This window comes from Anomalospiza imberbis, chromosome 8, assembly GCF_031753505.1.
Source record: "Anomalospiza imberbis isolate Cuckoo-Finch-1a 21T00152 chromosome 8, ASM3175350v1, whole genome shotgun sequence".
NCBI classification, from domain to species: Eukaryota; Metazoa; Chordata; class Aves; order Passeriformes; family Viduidae; genus Anomalospiza; species Anomalospiza imberbis.
The window spans coordinates 14,399,630-14,424,873 of NC_089688.1; the positions used below are offsets into that span (position 1 = coordinate 14,399,630).

The 25,244-nt window shown below is 38.8% G+C and overlaps 1 protein-coding gene across 4 annotated transcripts in view; it reads right to left on the minus strand.

The window, feature by feature from the left end:
• Window positions 1–5,356: 5,356 nt before the first annotated feature.
• Window positions 5,357–25,244, minus strand: part of ADK (adenosine kinase) — a 270,500-nt gene continuing 250,612 nt past the window's right edge. For all 4 annotated transcript variants that reach the window (XM_068198543.1, XM_068198542.1, XM_068198541.1 and 1 more), the window contains 2 exons: window positions 23,579–23,665; window positions 5,357–6,538 (listed from right to left, as the gene is read on the minus strand). In XM_068198543.1, coding sequence (XP_068054644.1) covers window positions 6,414–6,538; window positions 23,579–23,665 — 212 coding nt within the window. In that variant the 3' untranslated portion in view covers window positions 5,357–6,413. The remainder of the gene's footprint in view (window positions 6,539–23,578; window positions 23,666–25,244) is intronic.

Consider the following 25,244-nt stretch of genomic DNA (forward strand, 5'->3'; position numbering starts at 1 on the left):
ACTCCCATGGCCCAATTTAAGCTGCTGCTGCTGCTGCTGCAGGGTAGAAGGGCTAACTTCTGAGCTCGCATAAATTTCTATAGTAAACACACTATGACAAGTCATTCCAAATTAATTTCTTCCTTTCCCAAGCTGAATTTGCTGGGTTATGTACTAAAATCTTGTTTCTTGCTTTGTCCTGAAACATTGTGGTGCATAATAAACATGAAGTCTTAAAAGGCTGTTTTACTGCTAATTTCAGGCAATGAAATATATTACATACATACATGTTACATGCAAAACACTTGGTATTTAAAGCACAGCCTTCCCCAAATCCACAGTGTTCATCTTGTGAAATCTGTCACCATTTAGGGAATGCAAAAGTTGCACTGACAAATGCTTTTTACTGTCAGACATAAAATGTGCTTGTTATTGTACTGACCTTGGGAGACAAATAGGGAAGCTTTGTCCTTACCCTGCAAGACAGCCACAGCAGCTGGCTATGCTTTAGGACAGGCCAGACTAAAATAGGTCTGTCCATGTGAGAGGCTGATAGAAGAAGCCTGGAATTTCTGCAAGTTATTTGAGTGCCATTAATAGACCCCAAAATAAGTAATATATCTGAAAATGAATCTCAAAGTTATATCAATGATTTAATTTACAATTCACTGATCCACAGATTGACAACAATCTAATTTTTTTGAAAACAGCTATTGTGACTGGTAACTGCCTCACCTCTTAAAAAACCCCAAACCTACTCTTTTTACAAAGCTAACTGGGGCAGAAGGTGTGTTTGAACTCTGCCTTGTCCTCTGGAGGGACACTATGTAGCCAGAGCAGCATAGCCTTCTAATCACATACATTTGGTAATTATCACCACAGAGGAACAGCCAGGAAATATAGAGGCCATGAGGGAATGTAACTATTCCCAGAGACCCAAAAACTAGGTATGTTCCAAGTAGAGCAATTTCTACGTACAGTGAAGTCTTACTTGTAGCATGGATAAGAAAAATAATAGGTAGAATGAGAAGTGATTCTCCAGCTGAACTTTTCTTGAAATATTCTCTCATATGCTGTTATTATTCCACAGTAATGCTTCTTTTAGGGCAATATTTTACACCAATGTTACCATCTCCATGGCACCACAGACAGGAAGGCTTTCTAAGCACACAATTTCTCTCACACTCAGTTTAGGAGCTCTTCCATTTTTTTACACATTTACACTGCACCACTGACTTGAGATATTTGATCCAGAATAATGATAATGCTTTGCTTTTCTTCATTACAGCCCTTACTCAGCCTCCTTTACAAATGTCACTCGGGAGAGCCAGGACCTTGGGAGGCAGAAAGCCCAGCCAAAACTTGCCTGAGAGTACCTGGCAAAGTGAGGACCTGAAGACAGATGCACTCAATCCTTCTCTCACTTGAGAGGCAGCTCAGGTCCACATGACTCTAAACTTTGGAGATGATCTGCCTGCTAAGCTACAGCACGTTTATGATTTGCGGGTTTTGAGTTTGACTTGGCTTCATTTTTTAACTTTTGCATTTGGCAGCTGACAGCTATTAACTGTCACACTCCAATAACCAGGGGGTAGTTAGAACAGCATTAAATATTTGCACTGTGCAGCAAGGCTATACTTCATCTCAGCACACATGAATCCTGTGCTCTTTTCACATTGGAAGAAAACCCACCTTATTGCTATTCAAATCTACCCGTCTCTCTTCCCATACTGCCATTACACATGCAAGGCTCGTCAGTGTCACTGACACAAAAAACCCCTCATGCTTTATGCCAACACCAGCGACACCTGAAAAAAACCCCAGACACAAAAGAATTACTGTTTTTTAAGAATTTTGCTTATTTGGTCTTAATTTTCTAATAAGGTCACTTATTCCATGTCTTCATAAAAGTATTTCTCCTGCTCTGCAAGGCTGCATGTTTTCTTTTACAGGAGCAACTTATAGAAAATTCTATATAAAAAGTGGATTTTGGTAACTGAGGTTTGTCTATTTTGTATGTCCCTGGTAAATTATGAAGCTTTGTTTTGAGGACAATTTTTTCCCCTCCTCATCTAAACTGCCATTTTGAGTCTAATCTTTTAGCAAATATCCTACATAGGCACTCCTTGTGGTCCGCTTTAAAAAAGCAAAATTTATTTTGGCCTCTGCAGGAAGCATTTAAAGCACATAATGAATAATGTTTGACACAGGAGTCAGTTAGCAGTCATTTTAGATTAATAACACTGCCCAGAAAAAAACCTTGCAGGGGATTAGACCAAGGGAAAGATGCTTAGGCAATAACCTCTGAGCCAGCTGGTTGCTGAACTATTCACAATAGACATAACTATCTCTGAAGGTCTCAAGTGTGAGAATTATCTCTGGGAAGAGAACAATGAGTTAGTGAGATATAAAACAATAGTCTCATGCTCTAACACAAGCAGTTAGCACTGCACATGTTCATTTCTCAGTTAATCTGCAAGACTTTTCAGACAGTAGCAGTTGGTGCCCAAATTAAGACTTCCTCTTTCCCTTTGATCTTATGTAAAAACTAATGAATTGTATAATCTCCAACACCTCTGAAATCCTGCTGGTTACAGGGAAACTCTCCCCACCTTTCCCATGCCTGTCTCTATTTGCTAAATGGGAGCTATATTTAACAGCAGGCCAATCACATGATCACTGAAAAGGAACAGCACAAGGATCTGTAATCCTAATGCTCTGGAGCTGTGATTGCTATAAATCCTTTGCAGAATGATTTCCTTTAAATCCCAAACATGTCATCACACTTTTAATTAACATTTCTTTATGAAAACTGTGGATAAGACCCTTTAAATTAAAGATTGTTCCCAGACTTGTCATCTTAAAACGGTGTGCATTCCTATTGTCATTTTCATGTAGCATATTTTATTTCACTTTCATAGACGTAAAGCTTTTTACTTGCCCTTTCCCCTCCTTTGCCTCTCCTATCTTAACCCTCACACAAGTAGTAAACAGCTAACACTATTTTTCAAGGGTAAACAAATAGCCCTACATTAGTTCACACACAAAACAGAGTATTCAAATATTCAAAAAACCAGCAATGAGCACAGGCAGAGATGTGGCTGATACTGCCCTACTTGAATTATTCTTACCACATTCACTTCTCAAGTTTACCATCTAATTAAACTTATCATCTTTAGATATAGAAAGAGTTTGAGAGAGGAAAGTGATTTGCCTTAAGTTACACAGCGGTTCACCTGCAGAAACAGAAGCACAGCCTTTATTTCCTGATTCCCAGCCCACCATTCTGTTCAGCTATTTAGCATGTGGCTTTTGGAATATTGGGCCTCTTTCCTTGCCTGTTAATCTGAGCAGCATTGCTCATTAATACCCACTTGGTATTAAAACAAGCCTAAAATGCTCAATGCTGGGCTCAGGAGATGCAGTTCTATTTCTAGCAAAAGGAAAGTTTTATACAAGTGAGGAATGCTTCGACTGTTGGCTAGTGGGAAGTGGATTTCCAATATTTGTTTTCCTGACAGTAACCCAGGTAAAATGCTGTGTTTGAATAATGGCTCAAGTTCAGTGACAGAGTCACTTCTGTTATCCCATCTGGGATTTGAGAAGTGGCACACATCACTGGCAGACAACTCTTTCAATGATGTTTTTCAGAAAGCCCAGTTTTCTAACACACCTCTGTGTGGAATAAGCTGGAAGACAGAGGAAGACTATTTGTGAGAGAGAATATCAAGGGTGACAACATTATCCATTATATAGATAAACACCTCCAGCAGTAAGAAGCAGGAAAGGAATACAGATCCTGCAAAAATTCCAGAATGAAATCATTAGGCAATCTGACAGCACAACCTGAAATTATTTAGCATGTTTTAGCAATATGTTTCTAAGTACCTCTATAGCATCCAAAAACATCCATTGACAGATATTAGAGAAATAATGAATGGCTAAATAGAGCAGGTCAGACTCTGATGCCCTTCTATGAATTGGGTAGTAGTTTATTCCTCAGCTGCTCCCACTGGCTTCAAATTATGCTTTGTAGCTGACACTCAAAGCCAAATGTCAGGAGCCCAAACTCATTGAACAGATCAGTGGAAAAGCTCAGAACAGAACCTCTGACTTGACTCTCTTACATCCTGAACTGAAAACAAGGAATAGAGGAAGGTGGGAGGGAAGGCAGGTGGGAAGGCAGGCAGGCAGGAAGGTAGGAAGGAAGGAAGGAAGGAGTATGGAATATTTCTTGTTTATAAATATAAACAATATTTATATTCATTTAAAATCAGCCATAATTATTAGGCCAGGACATTGGTAAAGTTATTTCAAAAGGAATGGAAAGTGTCATGGGTGTAGAGCAAGAGGAATAGCAAATTTAACCACCACACCATTGGGGTTTTCCTTACTGACAGGCAAATTCATGCAGTAAGAGTGGTGTGGCATATATGACCATATATTAAAAGCAGGCACTGCAACAGATCCATCTTCAGCCTGTCAGGTTTTCTTGATTAAAAGATATCACATGGATATATCAAGTTAAGAAATTAGAAATTAACTTTGTGATGTAAAAAAAAAAATCATTCTTCTGATCAACCCATAAAGCCTGAAGACCATGCACATTGCAGACTCTTAGTTTTGTTTGCCATTTTATTTTCACTCCAATATATTAATTTCTCTTCCTCTCACCTATGCTAGAACATGAGAAATGTACAGCCTAAAGCTCTTCTGAGAGCGGCCCTATGATGAAACCAGAGCGGTCTTACTTGCACAAAGCTGTACCTGTTGGCAGGGAGACAAGGCCTGTACATGGAGCTTTTCTCAGGCAGCCAGTGGGAGCCAGAGGCCCTGCAGAAGGGAGGGACTCACCAAGCTGTGCCCGTGCTTGCGGCGCTGCGGTTCCACAGACCCGGGAGCATTTGCAGAGTCGCTGGTTGATGCACTTGCAGGAATCCCACACCAGGTGATCTCCAAGATGACAGAGCCTGTTGTCCAATGTGTCAGACTGGACAGTGACCAACAAGGGAATTGGGATCTCAGCCTTGATTCCTCCCCTCGCTCTTTGCAATAGATAAACTTCAGTAACAGCATTCAACCTCTGTGTGTCCTTTGTTCCATCCTGGGCAGTAAAGTGAGAACGCTGCACTGACTTAACATTCTTTGGTGAACCCTAGCCTTTAATTTTTCATCTCTTCTGTAGTACAACCACCAAGTTCACGTTCCTTCTCTTCCTTACTGCTGAGATGACCCTTCAACACCCACCTGGACACTGAAAGTCACGTACAAAACATTCATATTTAGCATGCACTGTAGGTTAAGCACCCATGTCATGTTCCTATTTCAGTAGGATACACAGAAAAAAGACAGGCACATACCAAAACAAAACCAGGAGTTACTGTATGACAATTTTTTATTTATCAGTATCAAATTACATAGCAAAGTAATGAATGCAGTGTCAGATCACCTTTTTGAATACTGTAAATACAAACAAAATCCACCATATTGCTTAATTACCCAAAGTAAATTAAAAGTTTAAAAATGTGCGTTTCAGAGATTCCATTTGGCATATCCTGTCAATATATCCTGCATAAATATTTCTGTACCTCATTTTCACTATGTGTACCTTAATGCATCCTCTAGAAAACACACATGGAGGAGATAGGACCTATCTGTATGTTTATTTTCATCACCAACTCATGCATCTGCCCTGAAATCACTGAAAGTACCTATCTGCTAGCTCACCTGACAGATAAAAGTGACTGTACCTATAGACCTAGAGATGTACTGAGAGATAAAAGTGGCCAGACCCAAAGCTACTGCCATCAGTGCAAGATGGCTGAATGTAAGATATCACAACTGTGCATCAGGTCTTTAAATGACTGACAAAACAGTGATGTACTTTCATGGAAGCTGGACTATCTGATGGCCAGATCTTGTACACTCCAATAGGTATGGAAATTCTTGGGACATTTACACCACTCTTTACACAGGCCTACAGGCCTAACTTACTAGATAGATAGAATAACTCCCTGTTTATAAGGGTAAGTTATGAATAAACTCAGGTCTGTTGATTTCACGTAAGTTGAACAGGATTTGGCCACAGCTGGATACAAACTAGACAATTCAACAGAAGTATTTTAATGGTGTTAATCAGCAGGGTCATTTAAATGGGACTTCCTTGGAAACTGTGCAAATAGAACACTTTTTGGATGGATGAGATAATAAGCTTCACTTAGCACTGTTCCCAAAAGTTAAGACTACTGAGATGTGGTAGATGTATGAAATGGAAAACACCATAGAAATATATCTTTTGTTTAGAATACAATGAACAGAAGTACAGAAGCGTTGATGCAGGTACTGGAAAGGTAAGGAAAGGGAAGGAGGAAAAATTTAGGCAGCAATCCCATGGCAACACAGAAGTTACTCTTGATCCCTCCAATTCACCACTATCAGTGGAAGTCAGGCTTCTCTGGGAAGGTGCAACCTGAACGCTTGATAATTACGCTGGCTGCGTAATGTCCAGCCCGGATGCACTCAGTCACCGGCCGGTCATAGACGAGCTGGGACAGAAAGCCTATGGGACATAGTGGGAGAGAAAGAGAAGGAAGAAAATGGTCAGATTAGTTTTTTTGCATGTATCAGTTTGTTACAGTGCAAAGCATTGAACTACTGGCCTGCCTCTATGCACCCCTGCAGCCTGGCCAGTTTAAATTGAGAATCGCTCTTGAGTGAACCGCAGGGCTGGAGTGGTGCTGCTGCTATTTCTTTGTAAAGTCTCCATTTGGTAGCTTCCAGTAAATTAAAGATTATCAAGACTGATCATTATTAATATTCTCAAAATTATTTTAACAGAATTCCTGCTCTCTTCTTTATAGAGATAACCCCTGATTCCTCAAAGAACATTTTAAAAACAAAGAAGAAGATTTGCCAGCTGAAGAGAGTTCCTTCCGCTCTTACTGGTTACAGCTACAGCCTCAACACAACTGTGTGCAAGCTTTTCTCCAAAAAAGAGAATGACACGTAATAGAGAAATATTCTATTCAGAGTTACAGGTGCTCACAGTGCAAAGAAGGTGAAAATTTTTTACCTGATGAGGAAAGTTAGATGGCATCTCTTGCCTTTGATAATGGGACATTTAATCTAAAATTTCAGCAACAGTATCCTGAGCATGTGCAGATACCTCCCTGAACATCAAACTGTGCAGAGAACCAGGTGCCTCAGAATCGGGGCACACGGTTCACGGCTTCAGCTGCCACAGCCTGGCATGCACAGCTTGGAATCACCAGGAGCTGAGTGCTTTGAAAACCTGAGCACCTCCTAAATGAACAGAGGTAGGCAGTCATAAAAAGGTACTTGGAGAAGTTTAGTACAAGCAGCATCAGAAATTTTATGGATTGAGTCCCTCATTTCTGAAGCATTTTGTCTTGGCTGAAGTTATTGTGATCAAAAGCATGACAGAACTTATGGCAGAGGTGAAATATGTATTTTAAATTTGGAAGAGGTTTTCAAGATGTGAGAAGTAAACTTAGTATCTTATAATTTAAAACTTCACTCTGTCATTCTAGAGGTAATATTTTATTCACTTTTATCCTGTTTTTAATATGTTTCAGATGTATCTCTCTCTTCCTCATCCAATCACAGAAGGAAAGTGAGACTTGCCCAAGAAAATCAGAATTCTAGCAAGCTGAAAGATGTTCTTTTTAAAGATTTCATCCACCATTTCAAGTTTCTGTCATGCTCAGGCTTTGTGCCTTGACAGTACAAATGTAGTCTTGAAACCATGTCTCTGCTAAGTACTGTGTAAAACTCATAAGTACCAACATCTGACATATTACAAATTTTGATTCTAAGCTGATATGTTTTGCCAGCTTGCTTTCATATTCACTTTCTCTATTCATCTGGGTTTCTATTGGGAAAAAGTTCCACATTGTATTGTGATGCTTTCATTTAACCTGTGCTCTGTTTCTAAATATTTCCTTTTGTGATACACTACAGCATAATTTTAGAAGATAATAAAAATATTTCATCCTATGCAATGGTGTCTGCTCTTTGGAGATTAAATATCATGTAAAACAAGAAAAATAAGGTTACATTAATGAAGGATAATACTGGTGAGCAAAAGACCAGCAAAAGTTTTCATCAATTACCAATATCTATCTTGGCTTCTTGGTCATGACTGATAGTGAAAAGAAGCCTAATTGAAATACAATTTTCTCTAAACTGCACCAAATTGGAGAAGAGTTTGAAACCACAAAATCTATAAATCAAACACTTTTCATTGCAATAGGGAGGCCATAGAGAGTAAGCAGATTAGTTAAAAAATGAGAAAACTCATATGTTTCTGACATCAATACTTTTCTAGAGAACTACATATTGGCAGGAATTTCCCAGATATTGACTGACACTAACTGGGAAAAAATGACTCCTTCACCAACAAAAGGTAAGTCCATCAGCACAAGCGAAGAAGACAGGAGTTATCAGTATACAAAGATAAGAATCTGAAACAGGAAGAAATTGTGCTGTGAGTGCTATCACTGATCGCAGTCAGGGATGACAGACAACACAACTGTGGCAGGATGGTCCAGCTGCAATAGTTGGGTAACAGTTGAGAAATTCAAACAGCATGCCTGGCAGAAATCAGATCGTTTCTGAATAACAAGATGAAAATGGTCTGCTCTCCATTAAATTAACATGCATTCTTAGGAGCAACTTTCTTGGATATGTGGAGGGTGTCAATCATTAAATTTAAACTGCCTGGGAGGCAGGAGCTTGCCAGTGTGCTTCTGGGTGGTTAAAACTTGAGAGCAAGTTGTAACCATATGTAGAATGAGGCTGTTAAGACAGTCCATTTCTGACTCAGTAAGTATGAAGATGCACTGGGCAGGTCTCCAAAGGCAAACATGGGGCTAGGTTTTGTGCAGAGCATGAATTCAGAGAGAGGTTTATACAAGAAAGAATAACTATCCTCTACATTTATGATCAAGGCATCAAACATACATGGAGATGAGAAAATCCACAGAGCAAAGGACCATAAAACATGAATTACTTTTCAATACCAACTAGACTGACACTGTCATCACCTCCCAGGCTCATTGTAGTTTCAAGTTAGTATGAGTCTTTTGTCTTAAGTGAAGCTACTTCATATTTATTCTGATCTAAGTGAAAGCAGAGTCAGGTGAAGAAACATCTTGTTCTAATTGGGGATAGAAATGAGAGACCTCTGTGATTTAAGAGTGTTGCAGAAATGACATTAAGTACAGCTGTCATATATGACATATGTAGAAACTGCAGTGGGGAGTTTGCCCTCAAACCATTCTCTTGTCTGCCGAGTTTCTCTTAAAAGGTATGTGTTTCATAGATGAAATGGAAATAGCAGTATCTGACACAATATCGCATCGAATGACAATACAAACACACACTTCACAAACAGAACTACATCACATAGTAAGACTAGGCAGTTGGCAAAGCAGACCCCGAGGGAACACCAGAAAGCAGGGCTGTTTGAGCAGAGAAGCAAAGAGCTCTATCAGGTTGGCTGCCTTAGCTGCAGAATGTTCTTTTTAGTTAATGCAGTAAAAAGCAACATGGTCAGAATAAAATTCAGAGTTTGCCTCCCCCAGTGTATAAGGCACAGTGATGCAAACCCCATGAGTCATACTCTCAAGGCATCGATTCAGATCTGACTTCCAGCTGAAGAAGTTACTCCCCCATCTGTTTTTCACCATGCTGCTTTGCTGCTGGTATAACCTGATACCCTGTCAAAATGAGCCAGATCAGTTTAAACAGTAGCTGTTGAGCAGGGGATCTTTGCTAACGCAGCTGATTGAAACTCAAGTGGGTTAGTGAGCACTCAAACAGCCCGACCGGCGAGCAGGGCGGTGAAGGGAAGATGAGAAGCAGTTGAAGGCTGTAATCTCTTAAGGTGCCATGATTGGAAATGCAAGAAGATAAGTGAACATGGCTTCAGACTTACTTCACACTCCTCCTACAACTTCAGAGACCACAAAGGCAGGATTGAACTCTGATCCTGTATCACAGGCCTGGGATCCTAGACCTAGATCATCCCACCATATACTAACATAGCTCAGCATCTACTTCATTTCTCTGTGGTCTGAACTGGTCTCTGGCTATCACTGGAATGGAGCGCAGAAAGCAGCAGTAAACTTTGGCTACACCAGAGAGCCTTACTTCAAGTATTTTACCAAAACAACTTCAGGCAATACTGTTTACCATGCTCTAACTGCAGCTGTTGTGCAGTAGCATTTCTGCGCTGCTGGAGCTGTGGATGGTGCTGCAAGCATTGTGCACCACTCTCGTCACACTAGCCCGAGGCTTTCCCATCTGCCCCATTATCCAACATGCCAACCGTTTGTGGAGGAAGGGAAAATGCAGTTACAGGATGTCTAGCAAGCCACCGTGATGTAATGAGCCATCTTGGTAAGCTTTCAGAGTAGACTGGGATGCCTTTTGCCCCTCACAGGCACGGACAGCCAAGTAACCACCTTGCACCCACTAATGGTGAGAACTTCTTTGGAACTGGGTCCAATTCATCCCACTTATCTTCCTAGAAAAAAGACAACTTTGCTTCAAAGGTTGCTTTAAATCTTGGAGTGGTTCAAAATGTATTTGCATTCTCCGATGATAGAAGTGATTATAACGCACCAATAGCGATTTTTGGCCCTTTATTTAAAAAAAGTGACTCTGGAATCACTTTGCTCTGAAAAGTGTGTCTGAAATAATTGAGAGTTAATCTCTATTACCTCCAGCTTCCTTACTACATATTCTCAAAGACAACATTTGTAATTGTTATAATCTGCAAACAGAATGAGGGATGGAAAAGTGAAGTTGCTTTGTTCCTTTTTGTGCTGTCCACCAAATGGAAAGTCCTGTAAGCCAAGTGCCAGAAGTGGTGCCAGACCCAAACTGAGGCTCTCACTGAGACCAGCTCATATCTCTTTGAGGATGTCAGTGTAAGTTTGAAAAGGCACATCAAGACAGTCCACTGACTGACATAAAAAGTGTTGTATTCACTTTGTTACTCCTTAGAGTTGAGTAGAACTTAAAAATCATTAAAGGAGAGCCAAGCTGATTTTCTAGCAAAACATATTTCAGAGGCAATTCCACTGAAATCAGTGATTTCTTTGGAAGTTTTATTTCCAGATTATTAGTGGTAATTCTGAATGAACACTTAGAACTAGTGCAGTTGGGCAGGAATGTGGGAGTTCAATAGTGGAGATTTAAAACAGTTCTGGTCTGCTCCAGTAATGGTTTAACAACACTTAAAAACAGCTCATATTGAAGCCAAATGTTTCATTTCAAATTGTACACTTGACAATTAATTTTAATGACTGTTAATTACTAATGCTGGCTGAAAATCCATTTATAGCCTCCGACACCCAGCTCCCCCACTACTTGTCTTTCTGCAGTTTCTCTCACACTTCCAACCTTTATAAAATGCCCACAGCAAAATTAATTTTTTTTTTTAATGCAAGAGAAAAAAGCTGAAAAAATCCAATTATCAAATGCATCAATTATAAACAACTACAGGCTGACCCTGAGTCAGAGTCCCTCAAAACATTTTTGCTATGTGATGTTCCCAAACAATTCTGCTTCCAGATGAACCCTGAAGTATACAACCTATGCTAGCCAGGCCATTCACCATCAAAATTGTCTAAGCCACAAAAAGGATCCTGAGCAGCTTAGCTGACTCCTCTTTTTTGTATTTAATTTGTGAACTGCACTTTTAAAAATGGTGTTATTCCACCATGGGGACAGTTGCAATCACCTTTTCACACTCTTGTTCATATACAGAATTTATCACAGTTGCTGGGACACTTATCTATTTTTATGTGATCCCACTACATTTCCAGGCCAGGACTGTGGGAAGATGCAGTTCTCAAGAAACATTACCCAGTCAATGCCTTGTAGCTGATATGATTGGGGCTTTTTTTGAGGTCTTTTAGCACTGTTGGAGCAGGGTAATGCTGTAGCATGAGCCTGGTCAGTAGTAATCAGGTGGTTGGCAATGCTGCTGCCAAGAGCCAACCAGCCACCCTAGATTTTGTAAAAGATGTTGGCATCAGTCGATTCTACAATATAGTCACTGAATGACCGTACATCAACATGCTGAGGTTTCTCCTTTTTTAATTTAGTGGCAGATGGTGGATATTACAGCCAAGAACTGTGGTAAGCCAGAGGCCCTGCCCATTGCTATCAAACCAAATGTTGGCTATTCTAAAAGGAAACGTTTTTGACTGAGGGTGGGATTTGGCTTCTGTTTTCATGTCTTTTGGCACTGTGGTCTGACACATCAGACTTACAGTATATAAGACAAATTAAATGTAAGCATCTTCAAACACTTTATATTTCTTTCAACCTTTAAGCACTTTAGCACTTTCTCTCAAAATTTTCTGTAAAAATGATGCCATACATGCTTATATATGTTATGAACTACAAATGTATAGAAACACTTGTCTTTTTCTCTCCTTTAAAATGAAATGTCTCTGTGCTTATACAGAACTGTAGTGCCAGGCTAATTACAATTGAGAGAAAAAAGACTACCAACCCTTCCGTAAAAATGGTCATTTAAGAAGTATATCTAACAAGTGGCAACCTTGAAATCTCTCATTGGAAAGAACATTAGAAAATCCTTCCTGACTATACCACTGGAGGAAAGTTTTAATAAAAACTAATTAAACTGCAAAAATCTCAAGTGGCTAACTGATTTTAGGGGCTAAATTTCTGGCAATTCTAATTATCCTCTTGTGGCTTCACTTAGTGTTTCACAACCATGACAGATGACAATGAAAAACTGCAGTTAAATTCATCCTCCCTGACACCATGCTAAGCACTAGCTTCTCCCTCTCCAAGTAAAATCAATACCATGTTTGAGTAAACACGTTTACAGCTTTATTAGGATGTCTTGCTTGTTCTGTAACAGCGACTTGAAGCTGTGGTAGCAAATCGACTCAACTCAGTTAAACCTAGAGAGCTGAGTAAGAGGCTCATCGATAAGGTTGTTATATAAATAAACTGCAGGAGACCAGAAAGCTGGAACAAACAGCTTGGTAAATGTCAATATTTTTACTTCCAGAGAATGACAAAACCATGAGATCATGATGTTTCAGAAGTCTATATTTACTTTATTTATAAAATGGTCACGTGCTAAAAGCATTTCACTGCCTTTGTACAAGAAACTTCTTACTTTATAATCGGCAGCATGAATACTAAACCAAGCACGTTTTAAGAAATGTAGTGATATTGGTATTGCTATGCCTATCCCTCTTGTTTTCTCCTTATTTATGGAAACATTTTCAATGCATTGAATTTCTGTAAGGATCACTCAGATGAGTGTACATATTTCTCAGTCTGAGGTTATACAGTCATTTATGGACACATGCAAATAATACAACTCTGCATTTACTAGACAACTATGAATAAGTGAAAGGAGTGTTTTCAGTTTAGCAGCCTTTTCCTGGAATGGAGAGGAGGTGTTGAATACACAAAACAAAAAAAGAACACAGTCTCTAAAGCTTTAAAGCATTACATGTGGAAAATGTTAATGAAAGATTTCTGCAGAAATGTGACAACAAAAAAAAAAAAGAAATAAAAGTTCATTACATCCCTATTATTCCATTAGGAATCAGTTACTCAAGGCTGAATAATTTCATTGCATTGCACATGATTGCCTTCTTTGGCTCTACTGGGCCAGCTCACTGCAGCTCAGAGAACAAGGTGCCACCATAGTTCCCAGGGCCTGTATGTGCTCAGGCCCACCAGAGACCCCCGCTAAGGAAAATCAGCAGTCTCGTTTCTCTGATGCTTTCATTCAAGTAGGAGTGCTGTATGCAGCTCTGTGGTGGCTTGCTCCTGAAGGCTGTGCCATGGATTGAGAAAACAGACCCTGAGGTGAAGCCTACTTAGATTGATGTGAGATTTTCTATCACTGCCCTGTGACTGCATACAGTCCACCTTCCGAGAGGGAATAGCTCAAAGCTGGAGCTTTGTTATATTGTGTTATAAATATAAGAAGTATTTTATACTGTGACATCCTTCCACATTAATCAACCTCAGTGGGCTCTATTTACAACCTGTTGCATATCACTTCTATTAAATTCCCCAGTGCATCTTACTGTCCAAGAAAAGAACCATTTCAGTCTATAATATGCTCCAAGAATAATGTGACAGAGGAAAATGTTAACAAAGTTATAACTTCTCATGGTTTGGTCCTATTTTTCATTTTTAAGTCCACATGATGAGCTTTGGGGAATTTCCTTTAGGATCAGAATCAGGTTGCCTTAGGCTTGTCTCCAGCAGCCTCCAGGGAAAACATTTGATTAAAAAAAACTCTCCAAGCTTACAAGGAGTATCCAAAGCACTGCATGTGCCAAACCAGAAACAGGTATTTTCATTGCTAAGTATCTTCTCTATTTGAAAAAAATACTTTCCAGGCTGATATTTATCTTTGTTTTTCCTAAAAGCATTTCCTAGAAGTGTTCTTCAAAATCTAAAATTCTTAGTAATTTTTGAGACAGAAGAGTGAAATAAGCTTTCTTTTATTAGTACCTGTGGAAAGTGTCTGAGCCTCAAACCAGATCTGTTGTATCGACACTAAATGGTGCTGATTATTACATCTACTGCTTGGAATAAAAGGAAGAGAACTGCAATAATTTACTATAGATACAATGAAGTTCTAAGGATAATAAAATGGAATAATATATCCTATCCTCTACCCAGTTTTTAACATATATTCAAGTGCAAAAAAGGTTGCACGAATGTAACTTCATGGCCAAGATTCATATGCATGAATCTCAGGAGAGTTTTATTTGCAGGTGTGCTTCCACACAGCCAAGCCAGCAGCACGTAAAGAGAATCAAAAAGCAACACCCAGTGCAGTGGGAATATGGGAGCTGGGCAGCCTATGAATTTCCTGATTTTTGGGGGCTGAAAGAGGCGACCCTAGCATTATAGTCATAATGCTCCTATTTTAATACAGTGACACTTACTATCTTTTGCCTCTTTAAATATCTGTTACAGTTCTGGATTGATAGCAAAAAATTACTGATCACCAATAACAGCAATGTCCCATTCTACTGGGTCAGAGATCAGTGCCAAATCAACCTACAAGCACTGCTACTACCACTGCTTTTAACTGGGACCACGTTTTTTTCTTCTAATTCCTTTTTTACTGCAATCTTGCCATCTTCCCACTTCAAGTATGAGCCCATTGCAGTGTGGGGGAAGTGAAAAAATTCTGAGAGACTTTACCATGCTGTTATATAACAGAGGAGCTGTAAGTCAGAGAGGACCCAGCTTGTGACCATCACGGCCTGAGAAGTGTCCTTATGGTCACTGTGTCCATGTCCTTCGCACCCACCGAGGCATGTTAGATGTCCAACAGACAATATATTTCAGTGTATGTTTGTATTTCATTGTGTGGTGTTTTATCTCCTGCAAATATAGCATCAGCTTAATCTGACACATCATTTCTTAGAGGACTATATCCTGCCCTGATTCCCAGGGGAATGTTCTTGATGATCCAATCTGACGAGTGCCTCTGTCTCTATTCAGAATACATTAAAATAACACAAAAATATTGCCAACAGTCTGCAAGCAAGGTAATAGTAACTCATTAAAGTAATTTCTAACCTTCCACATGAACATTTTCTTTATCATTACATGATTTTCTAACACATGACACATTAACATAAAATGAAATGTTATGAGGGTAGGCATAGTAGGCATGACAAAGTATTTTAAACGGTGATGACTTGCTTTGAGGCGTTAAGTCAATTTGTAATTGTCCCATAGCTATTACAGCACAAAATTGGAACTTTGTAATTGGTTTTGAAAATCTATTTTTAACAGAGTAGGTTTGTTTCCTAAAGTGTACACAACCTATTTGACGTTTATTTTTCACAAAACCTGTCCAGAATGTCACTGAATTTATGGTGAGGTAAATTAGGCCTTTTAAAAGCCAATTTTGCAAAATATTAATCCTCTTGCTGTGTACTGAGGCTCCCTTAACACTGACAGTGTCACTGACAGGAAGAGAGACACAGAGGCTAAAGGAATCAGGTCCTGCTTCAGTCTAATTAGAAACTTCTGAGGGTTTTTTAATTCCATACACTGATCCTTTTAAGTGGATCTTTTGCTTCTACATGTTATTTAAGAAATGACAGCAAGTATACTATGTTTTGCCTTACTTTTATTCTACTATGTCTTTTTCTAGATTGCCTATAAATGGAACAGGTGAAAATGTGAATTACTGTATTTACATTACTGTATTATAAGAATACATATGTAATGAAATTAGGAGGAACAGTTAGAGACCAAGGGTAGCAATTAAAACAATGAAAAGAGTATAATCACAGTTATACTTGGACAACACAAGCAAACAGGTTTATGTATAATATCAGCACAGAAGCGGGTATTGTTTCCAAAGAAATAATTTTGAATGGAAATGGTAAACAAAGAAGTAGGGAATTAAAAAGAAAACAGAAATATCCCATGTTTTTTTCTGAGTGATATCTATTTTTATGGCTTTGTTTAAGTAGCTGCAATTCAAACTGTGGCAAATTTTGAAAATGAGCCAATACTAATGTTGAAATTACTAGCAACTGGCTACACTATTGATCAGAATAATGATGTGCCTCTAGCTGAGACTGAGAAAAAATCAACTGGGAACATATAATCTGGTCATTTTCTAGTTTGTAGAAGGTCAGTTACAGAGATAACGTGGTCATCTAATAGCCTGGGTTTATGTGGGATGTTTATCTGCCAGAGTTCTGAATGCCATCAGAACACAGGGGTGGTAAGTCATGGACATGTTGACAGGTTATCCCCTAGCAAGCAAAGATTGATGCCCTCTCTGCAGCTCAGCTATTATACTCCTGTATGCTGTTTATAAACCAGGAGTAGTAAAGATGGGCAAAATGGGCTGTCAGTCAAAGTGCTGATGACACTAAGTAAGTATTTTTATTTCAAAGCTTCCTATCTCACCTGCCATGATCTCAGTAACAACAGGATTGCTCAGAGGCAATTAGCCACCAGTCTTGTACAGATGAAAACTAAGAGAGTGCTGCTTTCTTTTATAACAGTTATCTTCACTTCAAAGAAAAGCCAGAATGATTCAAAGTAATATCCCCTCTCTCTTTGCTGGTGAAGATAAATTTTGTAGCAAATATCAGCCATTACAAGTTACATGCACACACATATTTAATTGATATCACCAAAAAAAATTCCCTTGCTCTCAGCTGGCAAGTAGCTCTGCATCTCAGAGCTCTGGTGTTATCAGAAGGGAGTACTATACAGCTGTGACATTTTGTCCACCGTATTTCCCTCCATTAAATGGGATTAAAAAATGATGGCAACTTCCCAAGGTATTTTACACAAGTATAAAACCTTATAAAAATTAAAGACTGCTATAAATGGTTGAACAAGCTTCTGATATCACACTCCTGCTGTTCAGTAAAGAACTGTTCCCAGCTCCTTGTACTCCTATTTCAACGAATCTAGAATGTTCTAGGGGTGGTGAATACTGGAGGAGGAGCAGCCCTTACAGCACAGATTTATACAGAGAGGAAAATACAACAAATGAGAGAAATATTCATTTTTAGTGTAAACAAATTCTTCCCCAGTCTTCAAGAGCCCTAGCAATCCATTAATTAACTTTCTTTTTAATATAGTCACAAGCTTACTGATAATTTAGTGTTCTGAAAAAACATTCAAATCTGTCTCTGCTGAAGGCATTATCAGATCTTTTTGCATGTTTAGCACTCCTGGAATAGCCATAGAGGAACTATTCATAAGAGCTTATTTCATTTCTCACATGCGCACATGCCTCTATCCCCACAATGCTTGCACAAGAAATACATAAGGGTCTTATTAGACAGAGTCATAAGTACAGTCCCCCTTTGCCCTAGAACAGCTTTATTGCAAGAAGATGGAATTCCCACTCTTTGAGCTTCATTTTTTAATCTGGTCTGCTCCTACTCTAGAGCCACCAACATTGCCCTCTGAAGATGACCGAGTCTGGATTTCCAGAGGAGCAGGAACTGGCATCTGAGAACTTAATACTGATAGGATTAAAATTCATAGGACCATAACACAATTTAGGTGGGAAGGGACCTTTTTAGGTCACTTGCTCCAGCCTCTGGCTTAAGGCAGGGTCAACTCCGATGATGTCAAATCCCATCAAGATGATTTTTTAATTTTAAAAACCACTGGATTCCTTCCAAAAATCATGGGTGCTACAGAGCAACAGCATAAGAATTATTATACTGGTTTTAATTATGTTTCCATTTTTATCAATATTACACTTGTTTAAATCCACTAGCTCCAGCCAAGGTATTCCAAGGCAAATCTAGGGTGTTCAGAAAATAGAATCAGTCCTTTATTAAAAGAGGTTTCGGAATCGAACACTTAATAGTAGAGGAGTAATGATGACTAAATATTCTGTGCACTCAATATTCTTTGTGAACTTGTATTTTTATTTCTTGTACTGTGGTTTTATATATACACATACGTGCATAATATATTCAAAGAATGTTTCACACAAAATATAGTATTTCAATAATTTAGAAGTATATCAAATATTACTTAGTTCTGAAATCAAAGCTGGATGTCACTCTATCGAAAATCATTTGCATTTACCTCATGAACAGAGGCTAAAATTTGAACAGTGTGAGAACCTTTAGGCAAACTCCTACAAGTCCAAGGTCTTTATTTAATTTGTAGAGACATTCAGATGAAGATGGAAAAATAATGCCTGGAATTAACCTCTCTATTTAAAGATGAGGAAATGGCTTTACTGAGACAGTTGGGCTCAAACAGAATCAGAAAGAGGGAAGTATCTTCAGTAAGCCCTGTGGTCCCTAAAGAGGAGATAAGGATGCCATAAGGCCCATTCACACAAGGGCACATAAAAGAGGATGACTCCTCTTTTGCTGCTCTCCCTATCTCTATCAGAGAAGTTGTCTGATAGCTGAGACAGGAGTTGACCATCTCATAAGGCTCATGCTGAGCTTCACAAGAAAGAGAGAGAACTGCTTATTCTGGAAGAACGTGCACCAAAAAAATGTGACTGTAGCTTTCAAACTCTAGCTGGCAGCTTTAGGAGATTCCCCAGCACAGGAGAGCTGCCAGTGCCATTTTTAAATTGACAGCTGGTTTGAGCCATTGACCTCCCCTTTGATACTGACAGAGGCAAATTGCTATCAGCTCCTATCTGGCACAGTACAATGCTTAATGAAGAGCTCCTTCTACCCTGGGATTCCTTTTGCTTGAGAATGGTATAACATCTTTATAGCATGGTGATAAGCAATACACACTTGCTGCGATCGTTCTGTCACTGCCTTATCATGCTACTTGAAAATGATTTGTGGTTCCATTTCATATTCTAGTACTTTTCATGTAGTATATGACTAAATCATAGCAGATTATTAAGTCAATATATTTCTATTGATAGAACCTGAAGAAACATTGATTTTATACCTTCTCCTATTCATTTGTTATGAACTCTGTACTCAGTTCCAGTGACTAGACAGATTCTAGGGGAGAGATTTTGCAGGGAACAGTGGCAACAACTATCAGAACAGATGCTTATTGTTTTCATTAGTTACGGTGGCAATGACAAAGGGGAGTTCAAACAGAAGGCAAGCCTACTCTGGCTTAAGAGAGCAGGATGGCATAAAGGAAGGCATACGATGGTCAAACTGTCCACATTTATTGCCATTAAGTACGCTTTGATTATCATTACTGCAATGGTTCAAACTGGGGCTGACTAGTAATAAATAAATGTTAATTTAATGAGCTCCCCAAACTCTACAAACTAAGGCTGTAATTCCATTAAGAGGAATCTTGTGGCATAATCCATGTCAGCAAAGCCCAAGTGATTTTTCAATGCCATAAGAATCTGGAGGTGGAATTGCAACTTTAATTTATGGGTATTTCAGGGATTACCTGTGGTACTCCTGAAAACCACAAGAGGTGCTGAGATGCTACAAAGTAAACCATTATTGCTTGAACTTGTAAAAGGTAGCAGTGTTGCTGGTAAGTAATAAAAGCAGAACTGTGTTAGTGTTGTTTAGAGAGGTGTTTTTTAGCATAAAGCTACCTGCAGCAATTTTCAAACCAAGTTTCTTATTCACGCACTGCACTAGCCTGAGTGGCAGATGACTTGATGCCTGCAGTAAGAGGCAAGAAATTCAGGGATATTCCTGGTGCCAACTTAATAAAACCACATTTCAACTGAAGAATGTGGTTTATTTCTTGCTGCTAGCTGTTGGGTGAGCTAGTTCTCCTTGGAGGCTGGCAGCTTCAGAAATGCTGAACTCATGAATCAACTCCCAGAGTTACAAGCACCCAGAAACTTTGTGTCTTTAAACTTTGTCTTGACTTTAAGGTCTCAAGAGCTTCAGTAGTTAGACTGGTTCCAGTAAAAAAAGAACCACATAGTTTTCTTTTTTTCAACTTTTACATGGAGAAACATATGGGGGGTGATTCGCCAAGTTGGCATAATTATTGAGAAGGAATTTCCTTACGATCTGTGAGTTATACCTCTGGAAGAGAGTGCCTCTGTAAAAGACCTTTAAAAATACGATAGAGTCTAACAAACCTGACCTCCTAATGCAAAACAAATCCTGTGTGATGGGGTTAGTTCTCATTATATCCCACGTTCCCCTCTCAGCCAAGACACCTGCTCCAGAAAAACCACTGTTCAGTCATGTTAATATACTGGTTCCAGAGAAGTATGGGAAACTTTGCCGTGGGAGTCTTGTTCTCTGCTGTTTGAATAAAAGAACTAGGTTTCCAGGAGGGGATATTGTCACACTGAGCAAATTTTTTAGTTAGGGGATTAATTTTGAAACATTTTACTACAAGGATGCTGAAATCAAAACATTACATGTACTGTTGCCTAGGTAGTAACAACTGATAAAAACCTCAATCAAAGAAAGAAGCAGAAAAGCACAGAAGAGAATATAACTTTCTTGTTGCAAAAATTCTGTCAGGACAGTAACACTGCAGCTAGCTCAGTGCTAGACCCAGTGCTAGAAGATATGTATGTTGAGCAGTATTACCTACACTACTGCACAGGGCTTGCTGCTAAGGACACATTCAAGAACTTCTCCAAATGTGTTCCAAATACACACTTGGAAAACACACAAGTGTGCCACAGATAAAATACAGACATTTCCCCCAAATGAAACAAAGACCAAATCAAAGCCTATCCAGTCCAGTAACCTATTTCCTACACATGGGAAGAAAAATTAAGTGACCCCTTGAAGAAGGAGATCACAGTAAACACAAGACTAGAATCAGCTGTGTATCTAGACTGTTACGAGTCCCAGTTCTCCCATCTGGACTAAATTCAGGAAAATCTATTTTCTGAGGAGAATAAATGATCAATTTATTATTTATGGAGTGTCAGAGGAGAACTGAGATATCCCAGAAGCCAATGGAAGAAGTATGGATAGATATTCTAAAGCTCATGCTGCTTTGAGTCGCAGGAGACAGAAGCACGGTGCAACAAAGAGGCTGAGCTCACACACTGATGCTCAGGTTAAGTGTCTAACTGCAAGGACAGCTCAGACAGATTTGCCATGGCTGAAGTGACTTCCATTACAGAGGAAAAACCAGCTGTGGTCCTTTCCCTGAGAGTGAGGGAGAACTGTACAATGCGCTGGACTGCATTGCACTTGTGCCCCAATGAAAAAGCATCTGATGTCTCAGATGTTTGTGGGGCAACTGAAGATGATATACATCCATAAGCTGTGATACAGGACTTCTGTTCAGATTATACCAAATATACAGGATCTTGCTCTATCTTAACACTTTGAATGATGAGGGAGAGTTAATCTTTTAGAATATGTCTCTTCATCCCTGTCTTCCACAGCTGAGCATTGTCCACATAATTTTTCCTCCTCAAGAAAGGAATCTCACAACTGATCCAAGACCAGCCTGACAGGATGTGCCCTAACTCCTTACACTGCTGGTGGAAGGCAGTAGTTTGGAAAAGAGACTGATCTGGCTTATATCAGCCTTTCCACTCAGGATATTCTGATTAAAGTCAATGTTTTAGCCCTTCTACAGAAAACCAGCAGCTATGGCTGTACCAGGGAAAAGGATGTAATTTAAAGAGGAAGGCTTTTGAGAGTTCTATTTTTTAATTTGATCTATTATATTACAAAGCAGTTCTTAAAACCCCAATTATTTAGTTGCAATATTCTTCCTGCAGCTAACCTAGGAAAGAACAAAATTAGGATTATTAAAAAAACCTCCTGATTTCAAGAGGCCTAAAACTGAAGAATGGAACTGAGATAAACCTGGCAGACGCATTAAATCAAAATAGGCAAGACCTATTCTCTCTTGCCCCCACCCCTCTCCAAGAACAGCAGCTTTCTGGCACAGCTGATACACAGAGCAAATGTATACAAAGACAAGCACTTGAAGATGATCTTATTTATATTGTAGTCACTTTTACCTACTGGTTCAAATTTAGTCTTGTTTGTGATTTAGGAACAATAGAGAGTGACAAGCATGCCCTAAAAGGTGTATGAATAATATGACCTAATGTGTTTCCCTCTATTTCTGTCCTTTTTGATTCATGAAAGCACTGAAGTAATGAGTAAAAACATTCCTATTCTCAGACAGATTTAAGTATATACTGAACATTTATCTTTGGTTTAAATGCTGTATTAAGTAAGGATGGAATTACTCACACGCTTAAGATTAAGCTTATGTTGAATATTTTCTTGAAGTGGGACACAGTTCTGAAGCTTTAATTTGGTAACACACTGCTTGCTATCCCCTTCATAGCTACAAGACTGAGCCCTGCAATTCTATTTATAAAGTCTCTTTTGTAATATTTCCAGTAAATTAGTGACTAATGGAGCTCCTTACAGCTACTACAGACTGGATATTAGAGCCTTCAGGATGCAATAGTGCATCACAGAACTACATGGATGAAGGTTACAATGAATGACAGAAATCTTGGATTAGATTGAGTTTTGGCTAATATAGAATAATTTTTTTAAACAGGCACAGACATAACATCCTCTTTTTTCCTTAGAGCTTGAGCCAAAAAAAATAGTAAGTTTGCAAATGGATATTAAGCAATGCCAGATATTTTCAGGGTTTGTTTTAACAAATTAACCCTTTGCGTTCTTTTCTGATGTCCAAATAATTGTATCGGAAGCAGATGTTCTACCAAAATTTACATGATCAGAGACATTATGCTCGCTTATTAACATACTGTTTAATATTCACTACAACCTGTTTTAAAGAACAACAATGTGTTAACATTTAAGCCAGGAGGGATTTCTGTACACTATATAGTACTTGATGCAGCTTGTTTATGCAACAGTCTGACAGATACAATTAATCTCATGAAAACGACCAGAGTACAGCATAATGGCATATTATTTTTGAAGTAATAGAGCACACTTTCCCTTTGGAAGTCAGAACTTAATTAAATCATATAACTTCAGGATGCAGAGAAAAGCTGTAAAAGAATGAAGCTTGTTCTGAAGGACAGCTGAATGAAAACACAGTAGATTTTATATAGACAGAATAATGAGATAATCTCCAAACAAGAGAAAGAAGTAAGAAATACCTCCAACAAATGCATCTCCAGCTCCATTGGTATCCACAATTTCACTCTGATCACTCACTACCACAGGGAAAGTAGTCACTTCATTTTCTGTAGAGAAAGGGAAGAATAAAACATGAGTTACTTGGGAATCTGACTTTGAAATGCACAACAATCAGGGAAAAACAAAATAATTCAAAACTATGACCTTTAGCATGATAATTTGAGTAAAAATAGATTTGGTTTATAATTCTGTCTGTATTTACTTCCTAGGAATATGGGAACACATTCAAACAAGCCAAAAGTTGTGGGCTTTTTCATTATTTACTTCCAGCCTCATTTATTTCCTCTACCTCCTAATACTAATGACAAGAGAAAAAGAGTAAGGAAAAGAGTAAAAGAAAAAAAGTAAATCAGAAGGAACAACATAAAACACCTGGGCATATGGACAAAACTGAGAAAAACCCATCCTGCCAAAACCAGTGCTTTCTACTAGTTGCAGGAAGGTGAGATAGCCTCCAGAATGGCCAGTACATGCCTCCAAAAGATCAACAGAAACTGCTGCATTGTTAAAACCAAAAGAGATGTGAATTAACTGAAATAAAGCTGTGAAATAAAAAGCAAAAACAAGTGTAAATCAAAGTGCTTTCAAATTACTGTGTCAAACCATGACATACCTTTAAAAAATCTATATATGTAAGAATCCTTGGAACTTGCCATCTGACTAGATTTGGTTTCAAGATTTCAATGATTTCACTCTCTTCCTTACTATTTATTTTAAAAACCCCAACTATTTCCTTCAGCTCCCTGCCCTCTACTGGCACTCATTAAATGCATTGCAATAGGTGGATACTCAGCATCTTCACCTCCAATTCACTGCCACACCACAGTTCAGCATAATTACACCACTTAGGTATGATAACTTTAGAGTTCCAGGGTTATAAATTTAATATATGCCACTAATTAATCAGCTATGGCTTTCCAGGTGGTAATGTCATAATGACGTGATAAAAATATAATTACCACCTTGTCACAATACCTTGTTAAAGTGTAAATTACCCCTGTAACTGAGCCAATGGAAGTTCTGCCTCTGGTAGTCAGTATGCATTAAACTGTCTCAGAGCAAACAGATTGTCCTTTGGCAGACAGCAGGAATTACAAAAAGGGGAGGGGGAAGAAAAGCCTGTCAACCAGTGAAAAGAAAAACCATCAGAGCTGTTTTCTTTTAGTTTTTGGTAAAAATAGAAATAAAATGGAAAACAGAGCTTCCAGTAGCTCAAACCTGGAGATGAGTAGTTTCTTCACTGTCCAGCAAGAGAGCAGATCATAAAAATCACTCGTACACTGACATACACAGTGGCAAACAAGGAAACCCAGTTTGGAAGGCATATAAAGAATTCACAGTCTCAAATCAGGCAAGTCTGTGTATGCTGCAGAGGTACCAGAAGGATCCTGGTTTCTGTGAAATGCAGTGTATCAGCTCTACTGCTCTTCACCATCTGCTACTAAGTGAACCAGGCAGATATAATGATGCTGCCTCCAGAGGGAACTGTTGGCTGGCCCACCAGGAGGGGAGGGGAGCATTAGCAACAACCATCCATGAGAGGCAAAGGAAAAAGGGTAATGAAAAACATAAGATGAATATTCCAATTAAAGAACAGGTTTCAGTCAGTTCTCAGGGCATCCTACT